Source organism: Bubalus kerabau, chromosome 9, assembly GCF_029407905.1.
Source record: "Bubalus kerabau isolate K-KA32 ecotype Philippines breed swamp buffalo chromosome 9, PCC_UOA_SB_1v2, whole genome shotgun sequence".
NCBI lineage: Eukaryota > Metazoa > Chordata > Mammalia > Artiodactyla > Bovidae > Bubalus > Bubalus kerabau.
The window spans coordinates 89887278-89902946 of NC_073632.1; the positions used below are offsets into that span (position 1 = coordinate 89887278).

The following is a 15669-nucleotide window of genomic DNA, read 5'->3' on the forward strand; positions in this document are numbered from 1 at the left end:
AAATCAGCGCTTTAGTACTGCTAGTTTTGGAAGTGTATTATTATAGTTGAGACATAAAATGGCTAATCAGTACACCAAGTCTTTAAATTTTGACTGTTCCCTAGGAAGTGGTTATTTTTATTTGTTATATGATTAAACAAACTTGTATCCAGTATTCTTGTATACTTTTATATAATGAAAATTTCCTACTATTTCAGGAATATATTGCATTGTAGTGATTGGGTTATGTGAAGAATTCTTTTGATTAAGTAGTTTTTTGGTGGTATGTTAATTGACAGGTCTTATTTGCTATTTTGGTTTGAAAATAATACAAATGGTCATTTTATTTAAGCAAGTCCTTTTGGGCGAGCGTGGTGTTTTATTTATTATATCTTCTCATAGTTCCATGTTAATGATCTATCAGTAGTATAATCAGTATTGACATAAAAATAGCTCGTGTTATCAGATATAACATGGTCCTCTTTGATCTTATCTTTTTTCTTAGGTCAGCTGCTTATTTCCTATATTCAGAGCTTACAAAATAGTGGATCAAAGTCTGCTTTATTTGAAGTCTGCATGGTTACTTTTTTTTTCCCCCACAGCATTGATATTTGGGCATTAACAATTTATTAAGATTTGCTTTTCTTCAATGAGCAGCTCATAGATCATAATGATGTACCTTCCCAGGCTTTTATGATGGAACTGACGGCTCACCAGAGCAGCGTGGGGAACGTCTTGCAGGCAGGAAATCAACTGATAACACAAGGAACTCTGACAGATGAAGAGGAGTTTGAGATTCAGGAACAAATGTCCCTGCTGAATGCCAGATGGGAGGCGCTCAGAGTCGAAAGTATGGACAGACAGTCCCGGTGAGTGGAGGCCCGGGAGTGAACACTGCTGCAAGATGGGGCCTAGTTGTTTTCTTTAAAAAATCTTTTTAAAAGTCTTTATGGAGTTTGTTACAATATTGCGTCTGCTGTTTATGTTCTGTTTTTCTGTCCACAAGGCTTGTGGGATTTTAGTTCCCTGAGCAGGGATCGAACCCTTACCTTCTGCATTAGAAGGGAAGTCTTAACCACTGAAGTCCCGGTTGCCCACTTTAACACAACTAAAAGTCTACATGTCTGTGGGAACAAGATAACCAGATAACTTGCCTTGTCAAATTTTGACTCTTTTCTGTATGTAGCATTGCTGGAATTTTTATGATCTTTATTTCCCCTTTGATATGTTAACCAAATGAAAAGGTAAAAGTGGCCATACAGAAATCAGCAAAAAAAGGGCAAAGACATTGTGTGCGGACTTTGCAGTATTAAAGTTGGCTAACCATCAACTCTGACATGAAGATAGGGCTATGTTTTATTTATCTAGAATTCCATTTTGTAACCTTTTTTAAGAGTACGGTTCATTTTATTTCATGTATTGTATGTTAAGGAGCAAACTATTCCACTGCAATTTCCACCTATTTAATAGGCAGGAATTCCTGATTAAAGAAACAATGATTCTGATACAAATAGAGGGTGCTGTTATTTGCATTTTTGGAGTGCATTTAATTGACTGCATTTAGGAAGAAAATAAGTTTTTGCTGGTTTCTGTATTTAAAGACTAAATGTTGCTTTAAAAGGTTAGATAAGAGTGTTCCCTGCCCCATTTCCTTGATGCCTGGAGTGTGTGTTTGCCTTTGCAAAGGGAAGAAGGAGTGGGTATAATGCTTTACTCCCTTTGGACAGGTTGCACGATGTCCTCATGGAACTCCAGAGGAAACAGCTACAGCAGCTGTCTGCCTGGTTAACGCTCACGGAAGAACGCATTCAAAAGATGGAAACTTGCCCCCTGGATGATGACTTAAAATCCCTGCAAAAGCTGCTGGAAGATCATAAAGTAAATCTGGCTCATATTTCTTTAATACCTTATCAAATATGAAAAAGCAGCACTTAGAATTCTCAGGGGCTGATGGCGTCTATCGTTAGCATGGAGCTGGGACACTCCTTCAGTGCACTCTTGTATTCAGTAGCTTGCAGGGTGGAGTGCATAGGGATGTGGGTTTTCTGAGCCAGGGATGAAAGCACAGGTCAAATTTTATATGGGTATGTAGAGGTTTGTTATGATAGTACATAGTGTTCATAAGATTCTCAAGGTGTTTTTTTGTTTTTTGGACTTATGAATGGTTAAGAACCCTAGTCCATTGCATGAATGCAACGTGTTGGGAAATAAGGAAACCCTCAGATTGATCTGTTCATAATCCTTCCAGGAAAGCTATTGCTTCTTTTCCTAGGTGAGGATTCACGAGTTTTGTGAGTGGTTTGAAAAGTGAAAGTTTCTCAGTTGTTTCCAACTCTTTGTGACCCCATGGACTGTACAGTCCATGAAATTCTCCAGGCCAGAATACTGGAGTGGGTAGCCTTTCCCTTCTCCAGGGGATCTTCCCAACTCAGAGATCGAACCCAGGTCTCCTGCATTGTGGACAGATTCTTTACCAGCTGAGTCACAAGGGAAGTTCAAGAATACTGCAGTGGGTAGCCTATCCCTTCTCCAGGGGATCTTCCCAGCACAGGAATCCAACTGGGGTCTCCTGCATTGCAGGTGGATTCTTTACCAACTTAGCTATGAGGGAGGTCACAAATTTAGGAGATAACTTTTCATAGTCAAGGAAAGGTAGAGTAAAATAGCTTCTCTGCAAAGTGTTTGAAGAATTTTATTTCTCAGTGAAATAACTAGATAAATGGGTAAATTAAGCTTTAAGGATACATTAAACACAAAAACTCAAGGCATTTGACAACACTATTGGTAGTGTTTGAATAAATTACCTATATACTTAAATATATGTCTTTTGACCTGGCATTCTCTTCCCATGGAAGAGATGGGAAGAAAATTGTCTGTATACCCCAGTTGCTTTCCTGGGTAATGAATCAGAACAGCTTCTGACTATCAAATCACATTTGACTTATGTCACTTTATACAGTGCTGTACTAGATAAAATGATCTCTGACTTGGTGTATTTAAATTTGGAACTTTTTTGATTTAATGATTCTATATTCTTAATTCCTACTGTATGCACTCAACTTGATTATGTGACACCTTTTCTCATTCTTCCAGCCAAAACTTGGAATAAAAATAATAAAAGTGATGACATCACATTTGCAGTCTGTTATGACATTGCATTTTCAAATTGCTTTGGTTCATAATGAAATGTAAAGATATAATGGGTTTGTTTCCTTAGGTGAACACTTAGGCTAATGGTTGGAAATTTAAACAGGATGCCTCATTAAGTGTCCTTAATTACTATTGACAACTGGGTAGATTTTAAATATGTAAATGGGAAAGAGTAGACATAATGGTTTATCTGAATTTTTTCTCTAGAGTTTGCAGAATGATCTTGAGGCTGAACAAGTGAAAGTGAATTCCCTGACTCACATGGTAGTGATTGTTGATGAAAACAGTGGCGAGAGTGCTACAGCTATTTTGGAAGATCAGTTACAGGTAAGGACTTACAAAGTAGGATAGTGCTAAGGCATGTGGGGTCTGAGCCCCAGTCACACATTGTTCCTATTCTTCATGTTCAGTCTGTTTATTTAGGTTAGTAAAACCATCTTCTTTAGGTTGTACTTCCCAGCTGGGGTTTCACAGCATGGGGGTTTATAGGAGAACCAAGGTATCATTCATTTACTTCAGCCTTTGGGTGTATGAACAAGATTTTGAAGCTCAAGAACTGATCCCAACAAATGATCCACAGACTTCTTGCCCAGAATCACTTGATAAATTTGTTAAAATGCATATTTCTGGGCCTCACTGGGAGTGGGGCCCAGTGAATATGTAAAAAAATGTCAAGTTTGAGAATTTCAGTCATGTAGGATTTAATATCCCTGTTTCTTTAGTAGATCAAAGTGTAAATGTCAACATCAGTTTTGGGAACCCCTACAACTTGCTTCTTTTTGCTCAGTGACTATAGTGTATGCTTACAAGTCTTTATAAAGAGAGTTTTTGGTACAGATGACTCTTAAACACATGGGGTTTGGGGCACTGACCTCTCAAGCAGTCGAAAATCCTAGTATAACTTTTTACTTCCCCAAAACTTGAGTAGCAATAGCCTATTGTTGACTGGAAGCTGTACTGGTAACAAATAGTCCATTAGCATATATTTTGTATGTTATATACGTATCTGCAGATATTTTGTGCATTCCTGAATGCTTAACTTTTTCTTAATTTTTTTTTGATATTTCTAGGCTGTGTGGTTCATCTTCATTTCAAATTTTTGTCACAAATCTTCAAAATTTTTTCCTATGTATTTATTGAAAAAAATCCAAGTATGAGTGGACCCGCCCAATTGTTCAAGGGTCAGCTGTATTTTATTTGAACTTGGATTACCTGATATAATGTTGCCAGGTGATGATTTCAGTAACTTTCAGTTGATGATTTTTAGTAACTATAAATTATCATATGGAATTCTTTTTCTTTTGCAACATTTAAAACTGGGCAGTGGTTTTGAGATTTTGGTGCAACAGTATTTAGTTTTTACAGTAATCTTAGAGGTAGGCATTCATGTCTTGTCTATTTAACAGTGAGGATATTCATAGTGGTTGAGCGGAGGCCCTGAGGCTTAAATAGGCAATGAGTTTTCATGTGGACATGAGAGATCTCTCTTCTGGCTCTACGTTCTCTACTTTTGCACAATACAAAGCCTATTTTGATAATAAAAATTGAAATAAGATAATATGCATTAAATAATTCTTGCTCATAGGTAAGTAATGAAGAAACAAAACAGAATTTGTTAATCATTATTTATAAAGTGGTAATAAAGTAGTTAGTTGGGAAAGTCATCATGAAGATTGATTTTTTTTAATGTATCAAATTTATTTATTTAGTCTTGCTAATACTTATAATATTCTGTTGCTGTTTGGTGGAATTTTCTGTGTATCATGCAATATAAACAGAAAAAAACCAAAACAGTTCTTATAAGTTAAAAACTTTTTTTTTCATAATTTTTGGTACTATGGATGAAGATTGTCTTGACATGTAAAAATGGTTAAGAAATAAGCCACGTGCTGAATTTTGTCTTAAAGATAATTATAGCCTGAAAAAATGGAAGCCTTGAAAGTAGATATGTTTGCTGTATTTTGAAGGTATATGTGAAACTGTCAAATTCTCATATAAAAGCCACAATAAAATAGAAAAGAGCTGGAGTTCGGAGTCAAAAGTTACAAGATAGAGTTCCAGTTGTGCCATATTCTAACTGTGTAATATGAAATAGTTAAATTCTATGGAAATTAGTTTGTCTTATCTATAATTTTATAGAATTTATCTGTTTTATTTAAAGCAACATTCATAATATTTTTCATAATTACTACTCTGTAATAAAGAATAATGGATGTCAAGAATTTCTTTAAGGATTGTGATAACTATCCCTTCAGGCTTTGTTGATGAAGGGTCGGTTTTTCCTTTTCTAGAAACTCGGTGAACGCTGGACGGCTGTGTGCCGATGGACTGAAGAACGCTGGAATAGGTTACAGGAAATCAACATTTTATGGCAGGAATTATTGGAAGAACAGGTATGAAGCTGTATACATAATGGGCAAAATACATGGTGAACAGTAACCATCATTAATTATTGCATTTGAATAAATCACTTATATTTCTTCAGAAGGAAAATTTATAAATAATTATTTATTATGTTAAAAGTCAGATTTCAGTCCATTATGCAGTTTCTTCATAGTGATTGCATTATAAATTAGCTCTATTGTAATAACAATTTGACCTTGTTCATTAGTTAGATTAGTTTTTAGATATGCTAGTTTTAGGATTTACTTGACATAATTTTTGCTGCATTTGTGTTGGATAATGTATTTGAACTTGTAGCCATACAGCCTAGTGTATGGCTTGTGCTCAGTACATAATGTTAAATGAATCTACTCAGTATTTCGTGAACTTTAAACCTGTGATTTTTAATCAGAATAACTGCTGAAATTAACAAGAAAAATATTATTTAGCAACACCGATGATTGAACACATAGCTAATTTTTTTCCACCAAGGATTAATATAGAAAATGAACCTTTGGTGCAAAGCTGCCACTTAGAGTTTTCAGTCTGATTGGTGGCCTTTTGCCCATCTCCATCCTTCCAGAAAAGCAACCATCAAAACAGAATACAAATAAGCAAGACTTTTCTTCAAAATGCCAAAGAGTTGTGGTGTAGAAAATAAACAGATACTCTGTTCCCACATCCCAGGGTTCACTGTGATTCTTTTAAATGCCTTTTATTTCCATCCACAAAAAGCAGCTATATTCTTTTCATGGGATAAAAACAAATGTATGCTGTTTTGTGATTTACTAAATATGGTGGCAGAGTGAACTCTTAAAAAGCAGGTTGCAAAATTTGTCCTTATGTAAATTGTAAGCTACTGCCACCTGCCCTCAATCTTTGACCAGAATTTTCCTCTTAAAAATTGCATGATAGACCTGATTCTGATTTCTGAAATATTTACATTTTGCTTTACAAAGATTTAAATTTACTTATCTTTTCTTCAGGCCAAAAAGTCACATAGAATAATTGAAATTTAACTTCATTAATGAGTGTAGGAGACTGATTGCTAGGGAACCATTGTGTTACTCTTCTTAAAATAATTAAAGAATTAAAATAATTTAAAATTCAGAAAGAATCAAAATTTGGTAATCACAAATATTTAAAAATAGAGAGTGGCTAGGATTTTGGCCATTTATTATGTTAGGTTTAAAACTGACCTTTGAATGGCCTTCTGTTAGTGATATGGAAGGAGAAATCTTGTTAAAATGTAGAAACGAAGCCAACATTGGTACTTAATTGATAATTTGTTGTTACAGAGAATAAGACCAATCAACTGTATCTGAATTAAACAGTCTTTCAAGGGATTATTGTTCACTTAGTTGCAGAGGCTTTAAGATAGTTAGAAATGGGCTCTGAGAATTAGTTCAAAATTTCTCCAGCATGAGCCAAGTGTGGCCAGTGGGATATGCTGTGATTGACTTTAATATACCTTTCCAAACTTTCCCTCTGTCCTTTCATGTATTCAGTGTTCAAATCCTGAATTCCCATTTTGTAGCTCATTCCAAGACTGTCATGGCCTTGTGGCCATGCAGAGTAGTGCTTCTTCTCAATGCAGAGTAGTGCTATTTCTTTTCAGTGCTGTATTCTCAATGCATGGTCCATGGTAGATTCCTTGTGGGTTTTGTATTGTTTTCATTTTTTTTTGAAAGAGTGAACTAGTTTTCTAGTCTCTGTGTTTTTGTTTAAATGTGGCATCTGCCTTGAAATGTCTTTTTGCCTATCTGTTTTTAAGTTCTCCCCACCTGTTACCAAACTCTTTTGAGTCGGGCTCCTACGAGGGCCCTCTTGCCTAAGTGATATTCGAGCCCATAGAATGAAACTGTCTGGTTCAGAAGCAAAGGAGAATTTTATTCTTTGATGAAAGAATGGAAAGGAGTGAGCTTGCGCTCTAGTCAGTGCTCTCCCTGGCAGTCAGTCATTGGTGGGGCTGATTTAGAGGGTTCCTATTGGCGGGAGGGGGCAGAGCTCTTTGGCTCCAGATCACAGTGCCAGGTGCAGCCTCTCTATACCTGTCGCCGCCATCTTGGACTGAGGCATCCCACACAGCACTTGTGCACACAGGCTGCCCAGTTGAGGTGTTGGGCACAGTAACTCTCCTCTGGGAACACTAATCCATCCTGTTAGGTGTGAGGGCTTTGCACACTGCCCCCTATAAGCAAGTGAAGCTAGACTAAACCCAAAAGAGGTCAGACCATGTCACCTAGATTCCACCTTATTTTTCCCAGTATCCCAGTGGGCTTTGCCAGTGACATATCCATCAGGGACCATGAAGTCATTTATGAACTCCCTCTCCTTCCCCCACTGTTTCAAAACTGGAAGCAGTCTCTTTGTGATGTCTGCACTTTCTATCTGGTGCCACGGGTATTTTTGTGGTAACTCTTACTACATTGAGGACAGAATTCATATTTACATTATTTTCTTAATATTTGTCCTTTTCTGAGTGAAATATAAAGGCAGAGAATGGTTGTTAAATAAACTGATAAATCAAACTTGAGAAAGAGTTGACTCCAAACACACAACCAAGAATTGCCCACCTCAACTCTATAGAAGAAAGTTTCTGTGGTAAATACTACATTTTGAGAAAAATTATATTAAGGCAGCCATTTTTTTTAAATCCCTCCTTCAAATTTATCTCTTTACTAAATATCTGATGTCTAAAAGACATGCATTGTTGGCCAATGAAGTTTAAAGATTTTCATATTGGCTTTGGAGTAGCCTCAGGTTTCCTCTTCTAATCATAACTGCTGTTGAATCTGGAGCATTAGTGTGGTTGTCCTGCAAGATACATGGAAAATCCATCAGCTTTGGGGTGTGGGTCTGTGATCTGGCTCTGCAGTTTACAAATCATGTAACTTGACTTTTCTCTCTTTCCTCCCTAACAGAGGGACTGAGAAAATAAAATCTCTGACCTTCCCTCAGCATCTGGAGAGTTATAAAGTGATTCTTTTGGAGACTTGGATAGTTGGATTTAGCCTTTTAGAGCCATCAGCCTCCCTGAGAATTAGGTTTAGTTTTCCAGGTTTGGGATTAATTTTAGGTTGATCAGTTGCAAGTCTGTGAAGGGTTATATCTTAAGCAAAGATATCTTTCTGAGTTTTTTATGCCTCAGGCTTAGGGGTTTGAAATCCTTCTTCTCCCAGATGTGGATAAAGCCTCTAGTAAGATAAAAATAAGAGATTTTAGAACTTGATTGAGTTGAATTACCAAATGATTCCCTAAATATATTTCTAACTTTGGTTATTATTCGCAGTGCTTGTTGAAAGCATGGTTAACCGAAAAAGAAGAATCTTTAAATAAAGTCCAGACGAGCAACTTCAAAGACCAAAAGGAACTAAGCGTCAGTGTTCGACGACTGGCTGTAAGTGATGTCGCTGCCAGCACCTCTCTTGTGAGCCTATGATATCTTAGTGTTTTATGTCAATGGTTGATAGAATGTAGTGAATGAATTCATTTCCCTAACACTAGAATGCTGCCCTGTAATGATCTAGAACCAGAATGTTTTAGCTTTAGGGAATTAAAGCAGGTAAATTTTACTCTAAAATATAGAGGTTTACATTTTCTGACTGGGGAACAGGAAGATAAGTTCCTGTTTAAAGTGATTCAGTGATCTAATAAATATCTGAAATACTAGATTTTGAAGGAAGACATGGAAATGAAGCGCCAAGCATTGGATCAGCTGAGTGAGATTGGCCAGGATGTGGGTCAATTACTTGATAATCCTAAGACATCCAAGAAGATCAACAGTGACTCAGAGGAACTGACTCAGAGATGGGATTCCCTGGTTCAGAGATTAGAAGATTCCTCCAACCAGGTACCTTTGCTTTGGGAATACTTTGTGCCATTAAGTAGAAATTATACATTCAGGTTTGTTTTAGTGTTCGTGTAATAAAAGTAGTGGTTAAACTAAAAAGTTGTTTTTTTATACCTGGTTAACTGTAAAATTGAAAAATTGACATGTATTTTCTTTAGTTTTCTAAAGTGAATTTTAACAGACCTTAAAAAACTTCTGATATCCAGTCATTCGACCATTAGTAACTGATAACACTTAGACATGATCTTTGTGCTCAGTCACTCAGTTGTGACCTCGTTAGGCTCCTCTGTCCATGGGATTTACCGGGTAAGAATACTGGAGTGGGTTGCCATTTCCTTCTTGAAAATGATTTTTTCATCTTAAATAATCTTATAAATTAAAAAAGATATTTTAGCATCTTGATCAAAAATAACACTGGTTTGTACATGAATATTTAAAGCAGCAAAATTCACAACAGCCAAAAAGTGAAACAACCCATACATCCATCAATAGATATATGGATGGACAAAATGTGGTATATTCATACAATGGAATATTATTGTGTGCTGTGTGCCAAGTCACGCAGTCATGTCCCACCCTTTGCGACCCTGTGGACTGTAGCCTTCTGGGCTCCTCTGTCCGTGGGATTCTTTAGGCAAGAATACTGGATTGGGTTGCCATTTCCTACTTCAGGGGATGTTCCTGACCCAGGGATCAAACCTGCATCTCTTACATTTCCTGTGTTGGCAGGCAAGTTCCTTACCACCACTGCCACCTGGGAATATTATTAAGTAATAATAAAATAATGTACCAATATATGATACAACAGAGATGAACCCCTGAAAACATTGTGCTAAGTAAAAGTAGCTGGTCACAAGGTTAATGCACTGATTCTATTAATGCATGACATATCCAGAATAGGCAAATCCGTAGAGACAGAAAGTAGATTAGTCATTTCTAGGGGCAAGAGGGAGAGAAGGATGGGAGTGACTGTTACTGGGTATGGTATTTCCTTTTGAAATGATAAGACTATTCTGGAATTAGAAAGTGGGCATGGTTGCACAACAACTCTGAACATATTGATGACCATGGGATCATATGTTTTCCAAGGGAGAATTTTATGGCTTGTGAATTATATTTCAATAAAGCTGTTGTAAAACATTAAACCTGGTTGATTTTTATTTCAGGTGACTCAGGCTGTTGCAAAGCTGGGAATGTCCCAGATTCCTCAGAAGGATCTTTTAGAGACAGTTCGCCTAAGAGAACAAGTAACTACAAAAAGGTCTAAGCAAGAGCTGCCTCCTCCTCCTCCCCCAAAGAAGAGACAGATCCCTGTGGATTTGGAAGCTAAAAAAAAGTGAGAACTATTTTGCACATGATATATTAATATTTTGTGCTCGGTACTTATTTTGTACTGATCACTAATCATATGCAAATTTAAACATAATTATTGTAATGGAAATTCAACTACTAAACCACTCACTACCTCTGAGTCTCTGAATATTCCTCTTTATACTGGTTAAGCATCTAAGTAATCTGGATTTTATTTATCTTTGGTGCGATTGGGAGAACTGTGTGCCTGTAGCCTTCATGGACAGAATATATCATTTCCTTAGTTCTTTCTTTCCCATCATTTACTGTGGGTGGATATAATTGTCCACAATCCTTTGTTTATTCTTTCTTCCACTGTCACAGTTCCTACAGTTTTGCTTTAGATCTATCTCCTTATTCTTTGTGACTCTCCTTCTTCTTACCTTTAAAAGAAACTTAATTCAGGGAAGTAATTCCTTTAGATCTTTCTTTTTTCCTTCCCTTGCTGTCTTCATGTCTTCTTTCTTTCCTTGTTAATTCCTTTGTCTTAGTAACAGATTCTTCATGTTACCAAAGATCCATCTTTGGTAAAATTTGTTTCATTCTCTGACTCAAAAGAAACTCAGGATCTTTACAAGAGGAACAGTCATGTCTGGCATGCATTGGGCTTTCACTAGTGTTGGATCTTCTGCAGCGCTTTCCTATGGGCCAGGGACCATGCTCACCAGCCCTGGAACAGATAGTCTCAGAGCAGCCCTTTAATACTGCTGTTTTCTTGCCCTTTGACAGTAGAATTCCAGTGCTTGGGTACATGGGCAGTTACTTTTGCCTGAATAAAAATAATATGATTTCCCCAATTTAGCTTTTGTTAGACAAAGCAGGATTGCAGTTTTACCTGTTATCTTTAGTTTTGGTAGAAAGGCTGCATTCCTGCATCCTAACAGCATCTCCTTTTAGGACCATGAGTTGGACCTCTGAGTTGCAAACAACAGCTGTGGAACTTTTACTTCTGGAGCCAAGGCAGCAGATGAGGGAGATGCTTGTGATGTTGATCTTACTGTGGACCTTTTATTTCCTGAGTGTCTATATTCTGTCCGTATATCGGCCAGTGTGTATCTCCAGTGCTGATTTTGTGCATTTGGAAGCTGGGCAGGCTGTGAAAGACTAGGGTGCATGAATAGGTTCTGGTACCAATTCTAACTTCACAGGTTAGAGGTTTATTCCTCCAGGTCTGCTTTTTCCTGCTCCTGCCCCATCCCAGATCAGATGCCAGGTTACCTATGCTTCTTACCAACTGGCTACAGGTTAGAGGGTTCCAGCACCTCTTCCTTGGACTTCAGATGCCAGTTACAAATCTAGGTTGTTACCTATAGTTCTGACCAACTGGCTATAATTCAGAGATTTCTAACACCACCTCCTCTGCTTCAGTTAGCTTCGTAGAGTAGCTTATAGAACTCAGGAAAACGTTTTGCTTAATAGATGACTGGTTTGTTATAAAAGGATACAACTCAGGGAGAGCCGGACTGAGGAGCTGCACAGGGCAAGACATAGGGAGAGCCTGTGGGCTCCCATGCCCTCTCCAGGTGCCCTGGTCTCCCTGAACATCCACATGCTCACCTACCCGAAGCTCTCTGATCCCTATCGTTGTGGCTTTTTAGGGAGGCTGCGTTACAAAGTCATGATTGATTAGATCATTGATCTTTGGTGATTGATTCAACCTCCAGCCCCTCTCCTCTCCCCTGAGGTCAGGGGGGCAAGATGAGACTAAAAGTTCCAGCCCTCTAATTACAAGGTTGGGTCTCCTGACAACCAGCCTACCTTTTTAGATGGGATTCAAAAGTCATCTCACTAATATGACAAATGACACCTTTGTTGCTCTTATCACTTTGGAAATTCCAAGAGTTTGGGAACTCTGTGTTAGAAACAAGGCCGAAGACCAAATATTTGTTTCTTACTATAAATTGCAATGTCACGGTGCCTAACTATACAATCTTACACATGTCCATGTTGTATAGGGTGAGTTCTGTTGCAAGAAACAGAATACTGTGCCCAAAGTGACTTATACAATGAGGTCATTGACGATTTCACGTTGCAAGAAGTCCGGAGGTGGGGCAGTTTTAATGGGATGGTGTGGGTCAGCATCGTGGCACCCTGTCTCTGCCATCCTCAGCATGTTAGCAAGGTAAAAGGCAAAACCTGTCTTCTCATGGTCCCAAGATGCTGCTGTAGCACTTGGCATAACAACTTTGTATAACCTGCTTTACATGCAGGCAGGAAAGTTTTTCCTTATTTGTCTTCTAAACAAAATTTTTTTCTTTTTTTAATCAGGGAGAAGGACCTTTTATGGAAGACAATGACTAACTCCCTGACTCTGGTCTCACTTGCCAAAACTCAGACATTTGCCCTGCCCTGGGTTCCTGGGAGGTTGAAACTATCCTGCATTTTCCATCTCTGTAGTTGTGTTCTGGGGGTACTCAGGCAGCAAGGAAGAAGCGTGGGGAGGGAGGTGTCTGTTGGGTGGGCAACCAGTTGTGAGTTCCACAGTCTTCTGTCTGAGATTTGATTGATGCAGAAATGGCTTCAGTTCCTTCTTAGACACATAGAGACTTGAGTACATTCAGTTTGTTACAATAGACAGCAGTGAAATTTCATTATTAGAAATTTTGCCCAAATATTGTGTTTTTTTTTAAACTTTAAAACCCCTCTGAGTCTACTTTAATGGTGCTAGTTTTGCATTTTGGAGTGATACGCAACCACATCACCCCCTTCAATATGGTACCTCTTCAGAATTTAAGGATACGTTTCATATTCTAATTTACATTGTCCTCAAGTCCAAATATTGTTAAGCATCCTAGTGAGAATTGATTTTCAGATCCTTTAATATTTTTAGTCTGATGTATCGTAAAATGGGCTGTCCAAACAGGTATGAACCTTGAATAACTGCGTAGCACAGTTTATAATACATGCTTCAGAAGTAATGGTTTATTTCCCCTTCTCCTCTCCTGGTGCTGCTAGTGGCTGTTTTTTTTTTTTTTTTCTTTTAACACCATAGTAACAGTCATTTCCTATAATCTAGATTCCTATCTATTAACATGACCTGAGATGATCATGGTGGCGCTAATGCATTCGCATTGTTCTTGCTCATATTGAGGGCAGAAATGGACTAAGTCTCCAAGGTCATTTAAAACATGATCTTTGGTTTGTGCTCCTGAAAGATTAAATAGAAATCTGCTGTGAAGATGACATGAGGCGTGTACTGTGGTTTGACTGATACTATGACCTTTGGTTATTTACCTAGAGTGTCACAAAATCCCATTCAAATGACAAGAAAAATTTACCTTGGTGAAAAGACAAATACTCGGAATTCACTGAAAACCCGTTCAGCCAAGTTTCCCAAAAGAATCAGCAAGGACAACCTGTGCTTACCTGAGAATAATCTAAAAATATCCAGAAGTTGCTGTGAGTTCTGTGTGCAGAGTCCTGGTTACAAGCACAGACGCTCAGCTTAAATCCCAGCTCTAGCCTTTGTTAGCTTTGTGGTCTGGAGAAGTTATTTAAAACCTCTGTGAGCTCAATTCCTTCATCATTAGAAGGGATAATAATAGTGTATACTCACAGGGTTGTTGTGAGGATTCCTGGAGTTAATAATGCACAGAAACCATTTGGAAAGGGCCTGGCATATGGCCAACGCCCACTGAATGTTTCTTCTCTTGTTCCTCATCACTGTGGTTTTAACTGACCTTCTCAACACCTCCCAGGTCTGTTCCCTTTTTTCCTTTCCACTCTTACTTAGTTCTGGCTCCTGTGACTACCACAGTCTATTTTCTGGACTTGCCTCTATTCTTTCTTTTCAGGGACCCAAAAGGGTAAATGTAATCATGTCAGTCCCATGCTTTAAGCCCCTCACCGGCTTTCTGTTGCCTTTCGGTTAAGGTCCAGCTCCTTCAGCTAGCCTGCAGGGCCTTCCAGTTACTGGTCCGAGAGGCTCTCTGCCACATCATCTATGGTTCCTCCCTGCTTAGTTAGTACTCGCTATTCCAGTTGCACTTAACTACTTACAGTGCTCAAAGTGTGTTCCTCCCTTTCTTTGTTCTCCCTTTGCAAGGATAACTCCTGGGTATAAAGCTGTTGTTCTCCAGGAAGCCACCCCTCCCCAATTGAATTAGGAGGCATCCTGTGAATTTCTGGGATTGTTTCTGGTTTACCTTTATATTAAGAGCCCAGTCCAGTGCCTGGCATATATGAGGCTCAGTAATTACATGTTGAGTTAAAGAAGGCATTAGTTTAGGAATGTCTGTACTTGTTACCTGTGGGTATCTCACCATATCTGTTTTTCATGATCTACAAAGAGCTTGTGAAAATACAAGGGGTTTCTTATAATGTTTAAAAATTTTATTTAATAATTTTATTTATTAACATTACAACTTTGTTTCTCTTTTCATACTTTAAACTGTAAATGTATGATGTGATTTTGTGTGGTTACTATATTTCTGGGTTGCCTTTACTTTTGAGGAGTGTTTAAAACCACATGCTGTATTGGTGTTGTGGTTGCTCTCTTTCTTGAGCCAAGTGAAACAATAGTAGAAAATGAATGATAGTTGGTAACATCTGAATCTTAAATCAGGTTTGATGCTATAAGTGCTGAGCTGTTGAACTGGATCTTGAAATCAAAGACTGCCATTCAAGCCACAGAGATAAAAGAGTATAAGAAGATGCAAGAAACATCAGAAATGAAAAAGAAGTTGAAGGTAAAACATAAAACAAAAATATCCCAGTGAATAAAATATTTCATCAGAATGGATCTGCTGTTGGCATAAAGATGTGATGGGATCCAAAAATCTTCCTGTAAAATAAATGTAGCCATAAGGTAGCTTTTAGAACTCTCTATTACATTTTGAATCTGTTCAAGCAGGCTGACATCAATTCCCCTTTTTCTTCCTTCTTTAACCACTGAGGTGTGCAGGAAGGGGCACTTGCTAAAATGGTCCAGTTTTTACTACTCTTTCTTAGCTTGA

General features: G+C 37.9%; 1 protein-coding gene across 10 annotated transcripts in view; it reads left to right on the plus strand.

The window, feature by feature from the left end:
* The window catches only part of UTRN (utrophin), a 565993-nt gene that overhangs the window by 144086 nt on the left and 406238 nt on the right, over positions 1-15669 (plus strand). For 9 of the 10 annotated variants that reach the window (XM_055535865.1, XM_055535867.1, XM_055535866.1 and 6 more), the window contains 8 exons: positions 667-848; positions 1707-1857; positions 3337-3456; positions 5421-5522; positions 8804-8911; positions 9185-9364; positions 10531-10700; positions 15279-15402. In XM_055535865.1, coding sequence (XP_055391840.1) covers positions 667-848; positions 1707-1857; positions 3337-3456; positions 5421-5522; positions 8804-8911; positions 9185-9364; positions 10531-10700; positions 15279-15402 — 1137 coding nt within the window. Of the gene's footprint in view, positions 1-666; positions 849-1706; positions 1858-3336; positions 3457-4539; positions 4715-5420; positions 5523-8803; positions 8912-9184; positions 9365-10530; positions 10701-15278; positions 15403-15669 lie in introns of those variants that run through there. The other variant, XM_055535873.1, reaches the window with a different exon arrangement.